The sequence below is a fragment of the Cebidichthys violaceus genome, unplaced genomic scaffold, assembly GCF_023349555.1.
Source record: "Cebidichthys violaceus isolate CVI_PGR_0920_01 unplaced genomic scaffold, fCebVio1.0.p SCAF_26, whole genome shotgun sequence".
Lineage (NCBI taxonomy): Eukaryota > Metazoa > Chordata > Actinopteri > Perciformes > Stichaeidae > Cebidichthys > Cebidichthys violaceus.
The window spans coordinates 3,606,815-3,625,050 of record NW_027176439.1 but is presented as its reverse complement, the minus strand read 5'-3'; the positions used below and the strand labels follow the sequence as shown (position 1 = coordinate 3,625,050).

The following is an 18,236-nucleotide window of genomic DNA, read 5'->3' as shown; positions in this document are numbered from 1 at the left end:
GCTGCTGTATGCTCTTTGCTATGTTTTGGAAGCACTCCTGTTCAACATGTAAGATGAGTGAGGTTAGCTGTTGTTTAGTATCTACCTCTGAGAGACATCAGAGGATTCGTTGCCACGCTTGCCGCCTGTGTCGGCACACTGACAATTTGTGACACAAAGTGGAAGCCACAAAAAAAAAAAAAAAAAAAGCATTCCCTATGTGGCACGGTGCATTAGTAGCTGGCACCGTCGCCCTGCAGCGAGAAGGACGTGGTTTTGTTTTTTCTGTGCGGTGCCTGCACGGATGTTTGCATGGATTTACTCCAAAGACCAGCAAGCCAGGAGGATCGGAGGCTCGAAATTGCCCGACGGTGTGAATCCGTGCCAGTCGGCCTGTCTGGGACTCCTGCGCAGGGTGTTCCTACTTTCTACCCAAAAATGTACGCTGGGATACGCTCGAGCCCCCCCACCCCCGTGACACCGAAAAATGAGCACATGTGCAAAGGCAATAAATGAATACATTTTAAATCATACTTGTAATTGCCTCGTGGGAGGCTTATGTAAATTGTGTTTTTCTTTTCTTTTCCAGACAAGAGCCAGCATTTACAGTAAATTTATGACGTGAATGTGGCATTAGCTCCACTTACAGCAAAACGGTTTTAGATGGATGGGACTAACAGTGAGCGGTAGTGTTTGACCGCGTTGCTATGCAGCTCATAGCGGTAGCTGATGTCACTTCGCTGGTAAAACAGGCAACGTGTGGCTACGATAATCAGAAGCCGGTGCACCGCTGTGCGTTGTATATTCACGTTCAAAGACCTGTCTCATCTGCACCTCATCCTTGTCCTTAGACCACTCCAGGTTGTCTCGGCCACAACAACCTGCCAAATGAGCAAAGACTGTGCGGTGCCAGCGTGGGCAAAAGCAAAGAGTCTTGGCATTGACAAATCATTAGGTGACCCAAATGAGACAAGCAACGAGTGGGTGTAGGGGCAGAGAGAGAGACTTAAAGCAGGCCAAGGTGAGGAGGTGGCAATCACCAACAACATCAAAAGAGCCCTTCTCCTCCGCACTTTGTTCTTGGGCTGGTTGTAGTGCATTATGGGTAGTGGTAATGATCAATTATAAAGTACTTACCAGGAAAGATGAACTGTTGTTTGTATTTGAAATAACTGGAGGCTGCGGAGAGAAAGAGAGTTCGATCTGAAGTACGCGCTTGTTTGTTAATTCAGTATTTACAGTCAAATTAGTCCATATACAGACTTTGAGACACATTTTTTAAACAAAATTAAAGTTCACACAAAGGTATTTCTCCAATATGAATCTATATTGATGAACCATTTGAACTCTAGCCGTTTGCGTTCTCTTTTCTTTCCCTCTATTTAGTGGCTTTCAGCATAGTCACAACATGAATCAGCCTGAGTAGAGCCCCATGCAAGTACTGTAGTGTTATTTTCAGAATAAGTTGGGCTACTGAGAAATATCATGAAGGGTAGACATTACAGGTGATTAGAATAAAACAGTAACTAATCATTTATGATTAGTTATACATATAAAATAGATTAGATATAAAACATATCAGTGATTTACCTTCTGACTAAGGCCTCCAAACGTAATGAGTGAAAATCTTTAGCGTCTTTTTTCTTTTACCTGCAACCTTATTTTTGGACATTTACCCCATGATGGACATTGGAGACGTCGATATCCTCGTAAAGTGTAAGTGAAGGGCTGAGGATGAACTGCTTCCTCTGTGATAACTCTGTCAAATATCTGAACCCGACAGTATGCAGGTACCCATTCTGATACCTGTCAAGTTGAACTGCTTCTGTTGCCGTGCCGACTGCGGGGAGGGATGCAGGGGCGAGGGGGGCGTGGCACTGCTGGGCAGAGGAGGAGCCGGGGAGGACGGGGTGGAGGAGGTGGTGGATGAGGGATTACTGCTGGAGTCTGGCTGGTACGGGGCTGGGATGTGATCCTGAGAAGAGACAGAAAGGAGACGCTTTTGGTGATTTTTTTGCAAGTTTTAGTCTGTTAATCACGAAACGCTTTGCGCTTTATTGTTGGTCCTCTTTCTGAATCATATCACAACTTTCTAGATTGATTTTCTACCTTCCAGGCAGCACTTTGTTATGTTCAGTACAATATGAAAATCAACTTGCAGAGACATGAAACTGGCCCGGCGGAGGTAATCCATCACAATGAGCAATATGCTGCCTTTACTTTTTTGACAGAGTTATGTTCATTGTGTCGAGCGAAACTCCTCGCAGCGGTGCACTCAAGGATGCTCTAACATCCGACAATAAGGTTGGGTAAAAGTGGATCAGGAAAAGTACTTTTCATGCTGTCTCTCATCGCACTGTGAGTGTGAGACTCAATCAGCTGACTTTGCACGTTACAGCCGTTCACTTCAACCCACCTGATCTCACCGTGACCTTCGGTAATTCATTTTCTTTTAAGCTGTGAGAATGTAAAAAAAAAGTTCTTCTCTCGTCAAGCTACATTTGCCATGTTCATCACTGACAGCTCCAGAATGAACTCCAGAGGTACAGTCCAATGAGCGCCTCAGCAATCTGCCCCTGGACACATCTGTCCAGTTCAGGTGCAACTTCTCAAGGCGTCTCTGTGTTACGAAACTCACATTTCAGATCTACAATAGGACCACTGTCTGGACTTCTGGAATTTCAATTCAAATAATGGCTGAATATAATCATTTCATAATGGAGTCTAATAAGCCGGAGGCTGTTTGTGCACCACTTTTTTTTTTTTCAGTAATTAGGCATAAATAATCACTTTTTATTCAATAATTCTCTACTGATTGTACACACTCTGCTGAAAAGACACTTAATTTAATTAAGAAGTCTGAACATTTAAGCCGAAAGACAAGTAAGCATTTTTGTTTTGTGGTTTTATCTTCTTCTGTTCAGCAGCCAGGCCTTGAATCTCAGATGCAAGAGCAGCTAGGGCCGAGTTTTGAAGCACGGATGGTATCGGTACACATCACGGTATTCGATTTTTTTTCCTGAAATGTCGAAAAGCTTTCGAAGGGGAATGGAAACTGCATGGCATAATTTCAACCACGCCGCAAAAAACACACACATTTTTGTCCTTTTCAGAACATTAACCGGTAGTTTTGTGTATTTCTGCAAGCGCCATACGAGGCTGACGTGTGAACTTAATTACGAAACGTGTTTTTGGTTCAGAAACATAGACATTCAACGTAACGGCCTCCTCATCTCCTAAACCACCCGGTAACTCCTCAAAGGTCTGAATTTCAAAGCCACACCCTTGAGAATAAAACTATTATAAGATAAGATAAGATAATCCTTTTTAATCCTTTTTTGCATACTGTTTAAGAGTTTTCAATGTTAACCTTGGTGTCACTCTTCTACATTTATTTACAGTTCATTTATCGTCCAGAAAACATTAGTTTGATGTATTTTAGACATGATGGAAAAATTATGTAAAAGTATAAAAAAAAAAGTAAAATAGTTTCAAACAACATAATAGTGAAGCACTGCAGAGAAATGCAACAGGACTGAAGTATATAAAAAGATCTCTGTTTTCTGTACGAAGACATTTTTACATGATCTGGCTTTCCTTTGCAAACATAAAAAACAACAACAACAAAAAAGTTTTGCTCTGTTTTTCACACACACACACACACACACACACACACACACACACACACACACACACACACACACACACACATTTGGTTTCCATCATCATGGTGCAAGCATGGGAATGTTTTATTCAACTTTTTTCCCCCCCTCTGGAACTGAGAAAGTGTTAGGTATGCTTGCTGCAAAATGTTCATTGTATGAAAACAAATCCATCTGTGCAAACATCAATACTGCTGAAGATATTTTCTTACGGTTTCATGATCCCCTGAGAAAGATGCGATGACTCACAACCATTTTCCAGCCCCCCCCAAAAATAGAAGAAATGTGATATGTAGGACAGGTTACGCACAGATACCGTAATAAAAATGGGTTTCTTTCTTGCACTTACCTTGTTGATTTTGTTGGTTTTGGGGAGCGTCTGACTGATGTGCAGGTCTGTGTACCTGAGCGGGTTGTTGATGTCACATGGCACTGATTCGGTCCGCACCAGACGAGCTACTACAGAACAAAAAAAAAAAAAAAAGCACAGAGGAACAATGACGCACTGTGTAGGACTGATATGGAACAATACTCGCCCGATAGGTTTGGGACAATTAGGACAAACTCTTTATCAGGCCCGGCTTCTAATGGGGAAAAAAAACGAACCAACTGCCTTTTCCTTGAACACCGTCCGTTTGTTATCGCATACAGACACTTTGTTGAGAAAAAAAAAGTTTCCTTAAGCAAACTATGTCATTAAGAAACTAAGCAGGGAAGATTAGTGTTCTTTACCTTGAGTTGTTCCTTGTTGATCTTATTTGGGGGAGAATGGGAGACAGAGAGAGAGAGAGAGAACAAATGAATCTCAATTCTGATAGCAGAAAGTGGGATTTTTTTGTCAGTGCTGTCTGTGTCATTAGAAACAGTGCATGACGCAGTCACATTTGTCAAACTTAAGTGTCTTAATTAATCAGCTGATAACCTTCTATCTGCCTAAACCGGCAAAGACTCGTTCACTTTTTTTAAATGAGGACTCAACTGAAAGAAAGAAAAAAAAATGTGTCTTCAGTAGCTTTAAGGACGCATTCAAATATCTGAACAAGCATGAGGACAGAATACAACAGGGTTTACAACTCTGGTCCTAACCTATAGATGTATTATCCACATAAACACAACACATTTGAGCTATTGCCTATTTGGTACCGCCTGGCAATACAGCTTGGGATGGTCTAAGAAATAACAAGGGTCGGGCAAGTCACTTGACTCTGAACACCGAGTTACTCATCCCAGCTATTTTTAAAATGTGTGTGCTTTTCTGTTGGCTTTATGAATCTTCCTCGTAAACTTACAGAGGCGAGAGGAAAATGGAGAGAAACTAGACGGAGAAAGAGAACTGGGTACAGCGTTGGAGATGGGGATCTGTTCATTCCCAAGAAAAGTTCCTCAGTGGTACATGAAGGGGGGAAAAAAAAAAGGTTGGCTTCCGAAAATAAAATTCTGATAAAATGCCCCCGATCTTCAAACGATCTTCCGCCTCCTTATAAAGTAAGCACATTAGCGTTTCCTTTGAACGGAGGAAGGAAATCAACATTGGATTTGGCTATTAGTGCATTTTCAAGACCTAATGATTTAAATAAAGGCTATTTAAGTGTTGGTACTGGAAAGTTGATTTACCTAAAAACAATATCAGCTGATTTACAGACATCTCTTTTCCAGTGTAACTAGATGGCAAATATTCTTTTTGAGCCTAAAAGCATCAGTTAACGGACATGGAAGTTGAAATTACAATGTAAAATTTGCTTTAAAGCCTGTCGCTCTTCCTGAGGGCTTGGATTTTCTGGTTAGTCATGCAGTGGAAAAAAAGGCTGGGTTTACCGACAAATTAAATTAGTGAAGAAAAATATCACCATTAATGTTAAAAATGTATAATAAATACCTTTAAGGGTTTCTCGTCCGCCTCGCTGTATGATCAATAAATGGCAAGGTGGGGCTTCTTTGGTGCATTTGTTGTGGCACTTCAGCCTGAGTACAAATAAAAAAAGACAATTTTATATTAGTGTATTTACACAGCAATGAAACCCATGCAAAGTGGGAGCATTACCATATAGCAAAACAGACAAGAGATGCAAATTGCAAATTTATTCAAGTGAGATAAAAACAAAAGGGTTAATAAGCATGTGTCACCTCGAAAAACAAGTAAAAAAAAAAAAAAGCAACACTACACCCTAATTTCACAATATAATGACAAAGACATGATTAAATGTGATCAGACACAAATCACTACCACTGATGGCTCTTAAGACAAAAATCAGTCTTGATACCTACTTGCAGTTTTTACATTTCAGTCCAAACAACATTCCCTTTCCACATACTATGCATGTCTGGGACATCCAATACTTTGTGGAAAACCTGCAAGCAAAAGAGGAGAGTGAGATAAGGACATTTCAACAAAAAAAAAAAAAAATCACTTTCAGCTTCTTGCACATCTATATGACATATAAGAGCTGTGGATTACCGTGAGGAAAAACACAGCTTCTGACCTTTTGCATTTAGTAACATTCTCTCATTCTGACAGACGCCAGAGAAGGCGCCACATTCACTGCGTAACCTTTCGGAGAGGATAATAGATGCCTGAAGAAGGTACTTCTGTAAAAGTGTTTACCTTCCTAATCTCCCTTCACCTGCTGGTGTAATATGGGCCCATTTTATTCTCATCTTTCAATAAGCCGGCGCGAATGAACATCTGCGGCAGTCTCTCCGCGGCGCAGCAACGGGGGCCACGGGGTTTACAGCAACGCAACAATCAGTCCGAGTGATGGGCGCTCAGAGGCCTGCCGCACTCTTAAAAGGCTCCAGCGCGGTAACTTCTCACACCAACAAACTGCGCAGTTGCAACTAATTCCCTGCACACGGCTGACCGAGCGGTTCCGGCGCGTATGCGACTATTGGCTGTATTTACTGATGCAACGCCCGGTTGCCAGCAGCGCCGCCGGCTGGCTAATGGCAGGTGACTAATGTAGTTTGACAGAATCCAAATGTCTTTATTAAGGCCTCCTTCGCCTCAATCGAGAGGCAAAACTCAAATCAAAGCCCCGACCGGATTTATGGATTCTGCTGTCAGATTTGTGACACTGAGGGCAGATTCTGCATACAGAAGAGAAAGAGAGGCTCCGAACCCGAAAGTGTACCGGCGACGCGAATGCACTTATCATAACAGGCCAACGATGCGATCAAGGGCACGTGTTAGAAAACAAATTGCCGCGTCAAGGAATGATGGCAATTCTCTTAAAACCTTAATCTATCAATTACATTTGCGCTCAGTTTGGCAGCGTGTGATGCGGCTTCTCTTTCCACCTCTCTGACTTTCAGCAGGCACAACGCCCACGTTCTGGGATCCCACAACCGATACGGGATTGTTTTACTTTTTAGATCGCTGCCGTTTGGAGTCAAGCAGGGTGAGAGAGAAAGAAGGGGGGGGGGGGGGGGGGGGGGGGACAGACGAAGAGAGAAAGAGAGTTGAAATGAGTTATGAAAGAGGCCCTGTTTTTTTTGTTTTTTTGTTTTTTTTATTGGAATGACATTCTATCACAGATGTACGAGTGTATGCACAAAGGCAAACTCGCACACGCTCTCCCACGCGCTCTCCTTACCTGTGTTTTATTGAGTTTCCCAGATCTCTTCGGGGAATCTGTGGGGACCAGCGAGGCACTGAGAGAGTGTCTGGAGAGGAAGAGACAGGAGAGGAGGAGGAGGGTTGGTACGTTCTTCCTTTGGTCAAATGGTAACACTGACAGAATGTCTGTCACGATTGCCTAAATGTCTTGCATTTAACGTTTTATTTCGGACACATGGCATTTTCGGGGGGAATGGATAGATTTTGCAGCAACAAACCGCCATTTTGGTGGCGGACTTCATCAGCTGTTGTGGATATCATGCACCCAGTTAGTCGTGACTCACTGTCAACTCATCGCCGCAAATGAGCTCTTGTTAATTGTCTAGAAAGACAAGACAGACACACAACCCCGCCTACACTATTTACATCAGTCAGCGACAAAGTGGTTTGAATTGTCTCGTATCGCCACCTGCATTCCATTCGTGAGGAACTCTTCACTTCAAAATGTTTCCACAACAAAAAGCCTTTCGCTCTGGGTCCATTAGTGCCGGCGATGACCGAGCAGGCCGATACATTTATGCGCCGCCTCTTCGTACCAGGTAAGAATGGCAGCCTACACAGCGTTGCCCGTGAAGGCGGCTGAATGCGATGGATATGCATTGAGACGATAACGACGTGCCGGCAACATATCCGTAACAAAAGAGCCGCGATAAAACAGCAAAATGCTGACAAAATAATAGGTTATACTGCGAAGGCCATCGTGCGAGATCATTTCTGCTACAGCTCACATATCATATCATGACAGGGATATTTAGGTGATATTCTGTTGCACTTTAGAAATAAATACAGTCACGTGGAGCCGAAAAAAAAGTGTCATTTTCACCGCACCAACCGTCACCCTTTGAGATGTTTCTCAAAAAGAGTGCTCCACTAACGTTGCACTCCTAAAATATTGTCAACCTCAAGAAGGACAGTTTAAAAGGATCAAAATCAAACCAAAGAGATTATCCTCTTTACTCCATGAGTTCTTCTTCCTCGTCTAAATACTGCGTCTATATTACCCATAATGCAACTCGACCGCCGACGGTTCAGTCTGAGATTTGGGTGTGTTATGACGGCTAATGTAGCTAATAAAGCAGAGGTGAGCCCCAAAAATGCTTCAGCCCCAAAAATTATCAATTACAATAACAATTGTTACAATAACAATATATGAAGAAATGGATCCAATTTTGCGCAGCTCCCTCCGGAGTTATTTTTTCTTTCATATATGCACTAATTACTCCCCAAAACCTGAACTTGATGTGTAAAATCGGCACACTTTCCCTTTAAGGTAAGTTGTATGCGCATATCTCTTATTTCAAGAATAAACAGGTTTTATATAAACAGGGTAACTGTGTACTCTGCAATATTCATAAGCATACACACAAACACAAATGTCCAGACTCTCATCGTTTGCATCTTCTCATCTTCAAATTGACTGGCTACCTTTATGCAGAGTTATTCATGAGTTTCATGTTACTTTTAAGATGGTAATGAATGCCAGGAAGAGGGGATTAGAGGGGGCTTCAGCTTCCTGTGTGTGGGTATAGGTGGAGGAGATGAACAATACATTAAATCGGGGAATTGTGAGGATAAAGACAGAAAAAACATTTTTAAAAAAGGCCTAAAAGTTCTAATGCCTTGAAATGGAATTGTGGGCCGAGGTGTGAGATCCATCTCCATATGAGAGGACTGACGAGTTTCACTTCAATCAGGCCCGAGTTAGTTTCAGCTGGAAATATACTGCCCAAAAGAATGAATCATCTATGACTTTCAGGACGTCTTTGTCATTTTTCCTATTCATGGGCTCTCCGTTACGTCTTTTTGTTTGAAAGAAAACCGGAAAGACATTTGAGATTCATTGTTGAGATGCCAATGTTCTTTACTCGAAAACTCTCGAAAACGTGTGAATCGGAGTCTCCAGATATAAAAAAAAAAAAAAAAACGTTTTCAGAGACGGACGTCCTCTGGAGGTAGGGTTGCTCTAGCTAACTTTAACTGGAGTCCAAAGAAGGAGCTCCTGGCACAATCTAAACGTTCCAATGAAGATGGGGAGGTTCACGATCACGGCATTCAGCATCGATTTTTGTTTAGCTTGGTAGATCGATTTTCTGCAGTAAAGAGCTACAGACTAGTGTGGCTACACGAGTAGAAGTAAACTTCTACGTATTACTTGTCTCACATAAAAACCTAAACAATACTTGTCACTTTTGTCAGTTCATCACATCTGCGCTAGTATTTACTTTTTAAAAAAACTCAGATGCAATGCGCCACCTAAAGATTTAAACAAGCCGAAACCAACAAGAATCACATTTTTTCATCCGGTGAGGGACTCAATCAGTCCTATTAATTGATGACGAGGCTGCGAATCATCGCCAATGCTAATCTCATGGCCCCCGGTGGCGTGCAGCATTTCCTGGTTCCTGAAACACCCTTCCTCCTCCTACTCCAGCCTCTCCAGAGGCTCGGTGTCTTCCCTCCGCACGCCGATGCATCGCTCAATTACACTCAATCAACCTGATAACTCAATACAGAGGGGAAACTGACATCATCTGCTTCTTGTCGGCCTTGTTGGCGACTGGCAGATGATTGGACTTGTCAGCGGCGTGGTCAGGGCTGTTTATCATCGTGTGTGTGTGTGTGTGTGTGTGTGTGTGTGTGTGTGTGCTGTTGACGTCGCTGTCTGCCTTTGATGATCCTACCATCCCTCAAAGAACGGGGGAGTGCAGATTTATGTCATTAATCACTCATGAGAACTAACTAGTCATTGAAAAAAAACATATGCTTTAGAAATGAGAGAAGTATTTGTGTTTGAATTTGTGCCTTCTGTGCAAAGAAAGTCAGAGGTTGGTTCTGAGCTTATTTACAAGTCAGATGATGAGTACATTTTGTACTGCCCTTTTCATCTGTTATTGTGGTATTCAAGTCAAGTCAGATGTATTTATATGGCAGGAAAATAGGACATGAATGTATATTTAAATACAGAGGGAAAGAGAGAGAGAGAGAGAGAGAGAGAGAGAGAGAGAGAGAGAGAGAGAGAGAGAGAGAGAGAGATTAGATAGCGAGAGGCAATAATAGAACAGGTAGGTCTTAAGTTTACGACACAGTTGTGGTACATCCTGTTCCTGAGTGGGCCCATAGTCGTTGAATGCACCTTCATCAGATTTACTCCCGATTTAGGGGTATTAAAGTGGATTTTTTTAATTTTTTTGGTTTGGGTTGCACTGTTGTGTTTGTTTGGCTTTAAGACTCTATTGTTTAACTATATGTTACATATTTTATGTGTGTCCTTCAAAGTTGTTTGTCCAGTAGTATTTATCCACCATTCCCGTGCTGGATTTAGGAAAACAGTACATTCATGTGAGTGACTGGCATCGGCCTCATTATTTACAGTATTTACTGTTATTTACTGTTTACTGCATGCAAGATGAATAAATGCTGAGTGGAAGAGATGTAAACATTTGCCCACGCACAACAAACTTCCAATGAGACAACAGACACACACACACACACACACACACACACACCCACACACACACACACACACACACACACACACACACACTTAATACAACTCTAACTCAACATTCCAGTCGAACTAGGGTGTGTAGTGTTCATGCAGGTGAAGTCAGGTCATCTCAGGGTTTATTTACAAATAAAATGATACAAAAAATTGAATTAAGTTAATTAAATTAATTAATTTGTTGGTGTATTTAGGTGTGTTAGCTGGTTTGCACTGATTTGGTTTTAAGATTATACTGTTTAATGTAATGTGAAATGTTTTATGTCCATCCTTTAAAGTCTCCCCAGTATTTATCGGTGGAAGCGGAGTCCGCCGTTCCTGCTTCAGGAAAACAGTGCATGCATGTAATCCAGCGTAAATTTGATCTCATTGACATCAACCTCACTATTTGTTCGTTTTATCGAGCTACTGCTGTCGTAAACATAACAGCCTGCTGCTGTTGCTTCACACTTCCAAATGCTCAACAAGGTAAACAGCTTTCCTTCAACTGTCTTTCTGTAGTGTAGAGAACTGTTCAGGGCATGCACAGCATGCAATCTGGTGGAGGTTGCAATTATTTTAGACTGACGTTCTATAATTAAACAATGTGAGTTTGACTGGTTGCACAAATACACCAGTTAGTGTTGTATTTCTGGCAAAGATGCTGCTCAAATAGTGTTTGCTGTGTATTATACCACACTTACCATGGTAACCACAGATGTTTGTTGAATCAACCATGACTGAAATGTCAAGTGCAACTTTCACATTTTGGGATTGTGCTGCATGTGTATTTTGTAGATCCATAAATAAATCGAATCAAAATGGTCCAATTTCCTAACCATCCCAAAACACCTCAACGTCGTCAGCAACATGAGGCTTGACTCTACTAGTTTCTACATCGTTTTTATCTTTTCAGTGCCCAAAGTAAAAGTAGTACGAAGCAATGAAATGAACCAGGATATATCAAAGGCACAAAACATCTTCACAGGAGTTTGTTCCAGGTCATACCAGGTAAAGCCCGGGTGTAATTCATGTCACAAAAGATGCGAAGTGATGAGTTAAGTCACGTCAAGTCATTGTTTCTGTAATTCATAACAGAAACGATGTGAAGATTAGCATGAGTCAGGTCACTTGGATGTAATTCATAACAGAAACAATGTGAAGATTAGCATGAGTCAGGTTACTTGGATGTAATTCATAACAGAAACGATGTGAAGATTAACGTGAGTCAGGTCACTTAAGTTCAGACTATGCCGACATTGTACTGAGAATGAGTCTAGACACAATTCAAATGTGTCACCTATATGTTTACAATGTGTGGTGCCTTTAAAGAAATGTTCTCTACCAGGACGGGAATGCTAATTAGTTTGTCCGTATTTATGTTTTTCAGCATCAGGTTAGTGTTTTCCAACTCCAATAAGATAAAAAAAAAAAACGATAACTACTCCCTTGTGTTGTATGTTTACGAGACGTTCTTGCGGCGTGTTGATTGTGAAAACACCTCAACATCTTCACCGACATCAGGTTCACAACCCATGACCTCGAGTAAAACAGTGGCATGCTCCACCAGTTAATATTTCAGCGTTATCATAGTCGTGCCTCCAACTATGAGACCAGGTGTGATGGTCTCCAGAGGGGGCAGTTTGATAGTCCATGGAGGAGAAACAAAAAATACGTGTAAATTAAGGTCACGCATATCCAGTCACATAAACAAGGCAAGACCATAGAATTAAGGACATGTACAAACAACATACCAGGACAAACTAGGTAGTTTCAAAGTAAATGTTCGCATGTGTGTATGTGTGTACACATGTTTGTGTGTTTGAGACAGATGAGCCTGCAGGAGCTGAGAAGCCCCAAGGCGCCAGACAACAGTGTCCTCCTCCATCTTCTCTAAATGGCCTCAGCCTAATTAAGCCGAGGCCTTCCTTCCCCCTCCTCCACTGGCCAGTCACATGACACACAGCAGACCATGGGGTTGAGTTTGCTGTGTGTGTGTGTGTGTGTGTGTGTGTGTGTGTGTGTGTGTGTGTGTGTGTGTGTGTGTGTGTGTGTGTGTTTTTGTGCGGTTTAACGAGAGAAATGTAACTGCACTAAAAGATGAAGAAATATGGGTTTCTGTCTGTGTGTGGGTTAAACAGAGGGGGGGCAGGTGTGCGTATGTGTGCAGAGATAAAGAGACAACTTGAGTCTAGGAGCCTATTTAGAGCCAAATATAGTTTACGTGACATTAGACTGAAATGCCTCTGCAAGTGACTGATCGCTAAACACTGCTACTGCCCAAGGAGGAGAATTTCCTACAGCGGGTAAAATGGAAAAGAGCGAAACTTGTGACAAACAAAAAAATTGCAATTATTCTCATTGTCTGCACAGTTGAAGAGTCATCTCAACCACACCTACTCTCGTCATTATCAGCATCATCAAGGTCCTACAGCCCAATGGGCAGGGTGTAGCACCTCTGTGGTTTGGATAAAAGGTCCAATCAAACAGTTGAATGCAATTAACAGCTTAACTGTAAAAAAAAAAAATGCATAACTGGAATGGTATCATTAGGAGCTGATCATAGGGTTGAGAAGAAAAAAACCAAACATTATTCAGTACACTCGAACACAACATGACGATGACGAGCCGAAGCCTGTTTAACTACATACGACTCTGCTATTATGGTAGCAACGGTTCATTGTGCAGAGCAGCAGAAGAAGTGAACAGGACTGTAAAAAGTGAGTGGGCGTTTGCTGCACAATGTGCTGCATTATTGCACATGAGTGTTAAAGGAGTGATATTTTACAGGCTGTTGCTCGCCATGTCCTCAACGTCTCTCATCCAATGCGTTCCGATGAGACTTTTCCACGAGGTGAAAGTGCACAACTGAACAAGTATTTGTTTGGAGTGGCAGCAAGAAATGAACTAAGAGAAGAGTGGAAATAGACTAGTTGTTTTGTTTTTTTTCCTGTCTGAATGTGAGAAAGAGAAAAAAAACAACTCAGATGAACAAGAGACAAAGCCAGGTTGCTCAGTTGCTATGGCAACAGCTACACGCCGAATAGCCTTTTTGCAGAATATTGTGCTGCCATCTTTGACGACCGCGCGCACGGACACACACGTTTACATATAATCTACACACACACACACACACACACACACACACACACACACACACACACAATCCCTCCGATAAACTGACAACAGCGGTGGAAAAAAAGCAATTTTCAATCTTTGCACAGTTTTATAGATAGTGTCTTTTAAGACTGGCGGTTTGATTGTGCCAGAGAAACAGAGGGTGGAAGGATGGGAGAACAGATGATGCCAGGAGGCCTCATGGCTCGGTAGTGACTTCCTCAGTTGAAGAAGTCAAAGGGCTCGGAGCGCGCCGACGAGTGCCGACAGACAGACAGCAGGTTTTGGTGGGGAGGCCAATCTGACACTGTCAGGTGACGTAACGCAAACGCACCCTCTGGAGGACAAAATCGGTGGTCCGTAGCTCTTGGACAAAGCAGATTCCGAACAAATTTGCTGTCATTATCTGGGCTCCTTCTCACCCTCGTCTCGTGTCGTTCTATCGATCAAATTCAAAAAGCGGCTCGATGAAGATCCCGCAAGTGAACTCGAGGGATGCTTCGGTGGTGCCGACAGATGGGGAGCCCAAACATACGCGCGGCATTCAACGCATTATGGCCAAACACTACCATCTCCTACAGCACGCAGCCTGTTGAAATATGAGAATCTGATTTGTTCTCCGTGGCTTGTAAACCCAAAGCTTTAGCGGCAAGTTGAAGGTCGTTAACATCTGCCGTCACGCTACTCCTGCTAGCTAGCTGGCTATTAAAGCCGTTTGTTTAGATTAGCTGAGGTGTCAAGTGACGACCCCAGAGTGAGGATGTTTGTTTGCACAAAAACAGCATTTCAATGTGGATGCAGGAGCAGCAGAGTGCTCACAGAGCCTCATCTGACACGTGACACTGTTTATAACACCTGCTCCTCTTTTCGAGGAACCAACATAGTAACTATTGACCGATCCACCTCGGTATTGACTGGAGTTATTGACCTCCTCTGCACGGTTTCAGTAGATGGAGTGAGACTTCCTACTTGGGAAATGTGTTTTTTTTGTACCTGTGACCTGATGTTGCAAGAAATGATTATTGAGTTAAAGTCATCGCATTGCTTTTAATAATCCGCGACCTCCTATTAGATGAAGCTTCCTTGGGTCACCGAGAAAATACAGAACGAACTACCAAGACGCAAACCTGTAAAGTTTGTTGCCTTCAGAGAACAAGATATCCCAAATACGTAGAGTTTCAGAAGACAAAACAAAAGGTGAGAATTATCTTTTATGTTCTGCCTGCGTGTCACAAATACAAAAAATGTTGAATATGCTTTGCTCTCCAAGCATGAATCAACATGTCAACATCCATCTCCGTATACATAAAACCATGGCTGAATGACAGGAAAGCCCGTCTTTAATATTTACTGAAACGACTCCAACCTCAACTCTACTGCTCAGGTAGCTCAGGTTCCTCACCCCGTTATAAATTCAGCAGTTATTTGCAGTCACTGTATATTTGCCAACTCTCAAAGGGACCTCCATTGTGGTGCCACACTAGGTTGCTATAGAGATCTGTGACGCAACTGCAAAGCATCTACGCGAGGCAAGAGTGAGTGGGTGACGTCATTGGAGCACATGTAGAAATAAACAGAGTGAGTTGTGTGCAAAGCGTATGAAGAACATTTAGGCCATTTATATCCACAAGCACACACTCACAGACTCCTACACACTCTCTATCTCTGCATCTCATACGTGCACACACACACACACACACACACACACACACACACACACACACACTGCAGTTTTACAGTAGATGTGTGTGTGTGTGTGTGTGTGTGTGTGTGTGTGTGTGTGTTGGTAGAGTCCCAGGGCCGGTACTGGACCTCCAACTAGAAACAAGGCCTCATCACAAGTGTGGGGTGTGTGTGTGTGTGTGTGGCTGCTCTGTGTGAGCTCAAACAGCCTGAGGCACAGGAGGTGGGCTGTCCGTGGAACATGTCCCTCTGTGGCCACCATAACTTTTCAAACTGGAAAAACAATGACTTATCATAACACCTGGAGCAGAATAACTGAAATCTGTATGTATTATTCAAGTGGAGCATGAGGGTAAAAAAAGAAGAAAAAAACAATAGGACGCTCCTTGCTTGCAAAAACTTAAATTATTATCTAAAATGACTTTTGTGTTTTTATAAACTTGGGCAGACTCAGTGCAACAAAATGAGCATTAGAGTGGATATAGGCCCTGGATTATTGCAGAAATTAGCCACTTGTTAGCGACTGCCTTTTTAAAGACTCTTAAAAGCTGATGTATATTTACTGATGTCTTTTATATTGTAGAAAAAAATGTTAAAATTTCTTGTGTGCGTTGCATCAGTTTTACGCCAGCTAACTGTTGGGTTGGTAATTTGTGAAAACCGGTGCCTACCGGACCGAAACCCAACGCAGATTTCGGTGCTTCCTTTCGGTGCCTGAGCCGACCGAAATACGTTCGGTGCTTCCTTTCGGTGCCAAGGGAAATATGCTCATATTTCTGCAAAAGAATTGCTGAAGTTTATTTAAGTATACTGTTAACAGTTAATATATTGTTCATAGTTTGAAGTTAAAAAGTTTGAAGCTGTAGTTTGAAGCCAAGTGTTTTGTATTTATTTATATTTATAGTATACTTCAAACAGTTAATATATTGTTCAATTTGAAGAAAACAAATTGCCTTGGCAATAAAAAAAAAAAGCCTTTCTTTCATGTCGTCAATCGTCGTTTTGTGTGTTTTGTTTTTTTAAAGTATCGGTTCAGGCACCGTTTAGGCACCGGTATCGGAAAACACCCAAACAATCCCTAATTATGACACTGTCTCAGGGAGAGTTCAGCTACAAGAATATTATCCTGTTCAACTTAAAAATAATCAGTATAACAATGGCTTAAAAGATTTCTTAGCCAACAAGGGGTGACGTCCGCTCCCCAGCGGTGTTCTGCAGCTATTAGTCAACTAGTTCAGTGAAATGATCGCGGATGACGTCATTCTCCTGGACGGATGCAATTCTTTCTTTTTTTTTTTTAATTGCTAAAATGCGTGGCCAAATATACTTGCGCGGCCGTTAATGTACCCATCCAAGTATAGTCCATATGTGAGAAACACTGCTTATGTTTCTACCACTTTTACATTTACGTGTAATTACATTTAATTCATGTTTCACAAAACAAATATTTTATATGTACTGAAACTTCTCATTGAGTATGGCTTTTGAAGCGTTTTTTTTCTTAGTTTTTTTAAGAATCTTATTCATTTAAAAGGTTAAATCAAAGGTTGTGTCGTACATTTGTAGTACAGAATTTGTGCTCATACAAAGACAGAGTAATGAAATGCTGAACGACTTTAAAACAGCTCAGTTTTGTTTGTTTTTTTTACATAAAAATCTCTGTTTCCCTGACACAAAAGGGGAATAAATAACAGAAAAAACAAAGTTAGAACAACTTTGGTATCGTTATCCACCCAGAATTTCACAATGGGTGCAACCCCACCTGTTTCCCGTCACAGGTTTATAAGCATGACAGTAAATGCAGCTTACTAAACAGGGAAATAGACAGCGAACTAACAAACACACCTTCACATAAGGGATGATGGTGATTAGTCATAGTATTCACCTGTTTGATTTCACCATGTGAAAGGCCTTTACAGAAATGTACTCAACCAATCACAGACTGCTATGATCACTACTTCCTTGTGTTTGATGTTCATGAGAAGTTCTTCTGTTGATTGCGAAAACACCTCAACATCTTCACCAACCATAAGTTCAAACCCATGGCCTTGCTCATACAAAGACAGTGTAATGAATGAATGACTTTAAAACAGATCAGGTATTTTTGTTTATATGAAAAGGTATGTCGTTCCCTGGCACAAAAGAGAACAAATAGCGATGCTGGTCACAGGACAGAAGGAGGAAGTGCAAGGCCATGACAATGCTATGCAAAACAAAATTAATGAAAAACATTCCCAGGTGTTATCTGATCATGAAGGCGTGTCAAGATATGGCAACATAGCTCCAAACAACATACTACAACAAACAAAGAAGAGCCATGTGAAGAACAACCTTTAGAGTTTTTATTCCATGTCATGGCAAAACAAATATGTAAAAAGTGTATCTTGTTGTTCCAAAAATAAGTAACTGTGTGAAAAGTTGAAAAGTGAGAAAAAAATAAAGATATGGTCTAATAGTTTTCTCTCCTGTATTTATAACTTAAAGGTGGAATGCATATATATAAGGTATGGCCAGGAATTTAGTTTAAAAAGTTCAAAAAAATGAACTAACATTATCAACAGAATGTGAAGAGGTCTCAGTGTTGGTGTTATGTCTTGTAATACCACTTGTTCCTTGAGAGGCGATATAAATCTGCCCTAAGTGCAACATGAGAGGACTAAGAAGTAGAGTTTCCCCAATGGCTTGTCAATAATACAGTCAA

At 41.6% G+C, this 18,236-nt stretch overlaps 1 protein-coding gene across 2 annotated transcripts in view; it reads right to left on the bottom strand.

Moving 5' to 3' along the window:
* The window catches only part of ksr2 (kinase suppressor of ras 2), a 100,419-nt gene that overhangs the window by 20,257 nt on the left and 61,926 nt on the right, over positions 1-18,236 (bottom strand). For both annotated transcript variants that reach the window (XM_068720807.1, XM_068720808.1), the window contains 7 exons: positions 7,232-7,301; positions 5,907-5,990; positions 5,518-5,603; positions 4,374-4,394; positions 3,991-4,100; positions 1,786-1,954; positions 1,117-1,158 (listed from right to left, as the gene is read on the bottom strand). In XM_068720807.1, coding sequence (XP_068576908.1) covers positions 1,117-1,158; positions 1,786-1,954; positions 3,991-4,100; positions 4,374-4,394; positions 5,518-5,603; positions 5,907-5,990; positions 7,232-7,301 — 582 coding nt within the window. The remainder of the gene's footprint in view (positions 1-1,116; positions 1,159-1,785; positions 1,955-3,990; positions 4,101-4,373; positions 4,395-5,517; positions 5,604-5,906; positions 5,991-7,231; positions 7,302-18,236) is intronic.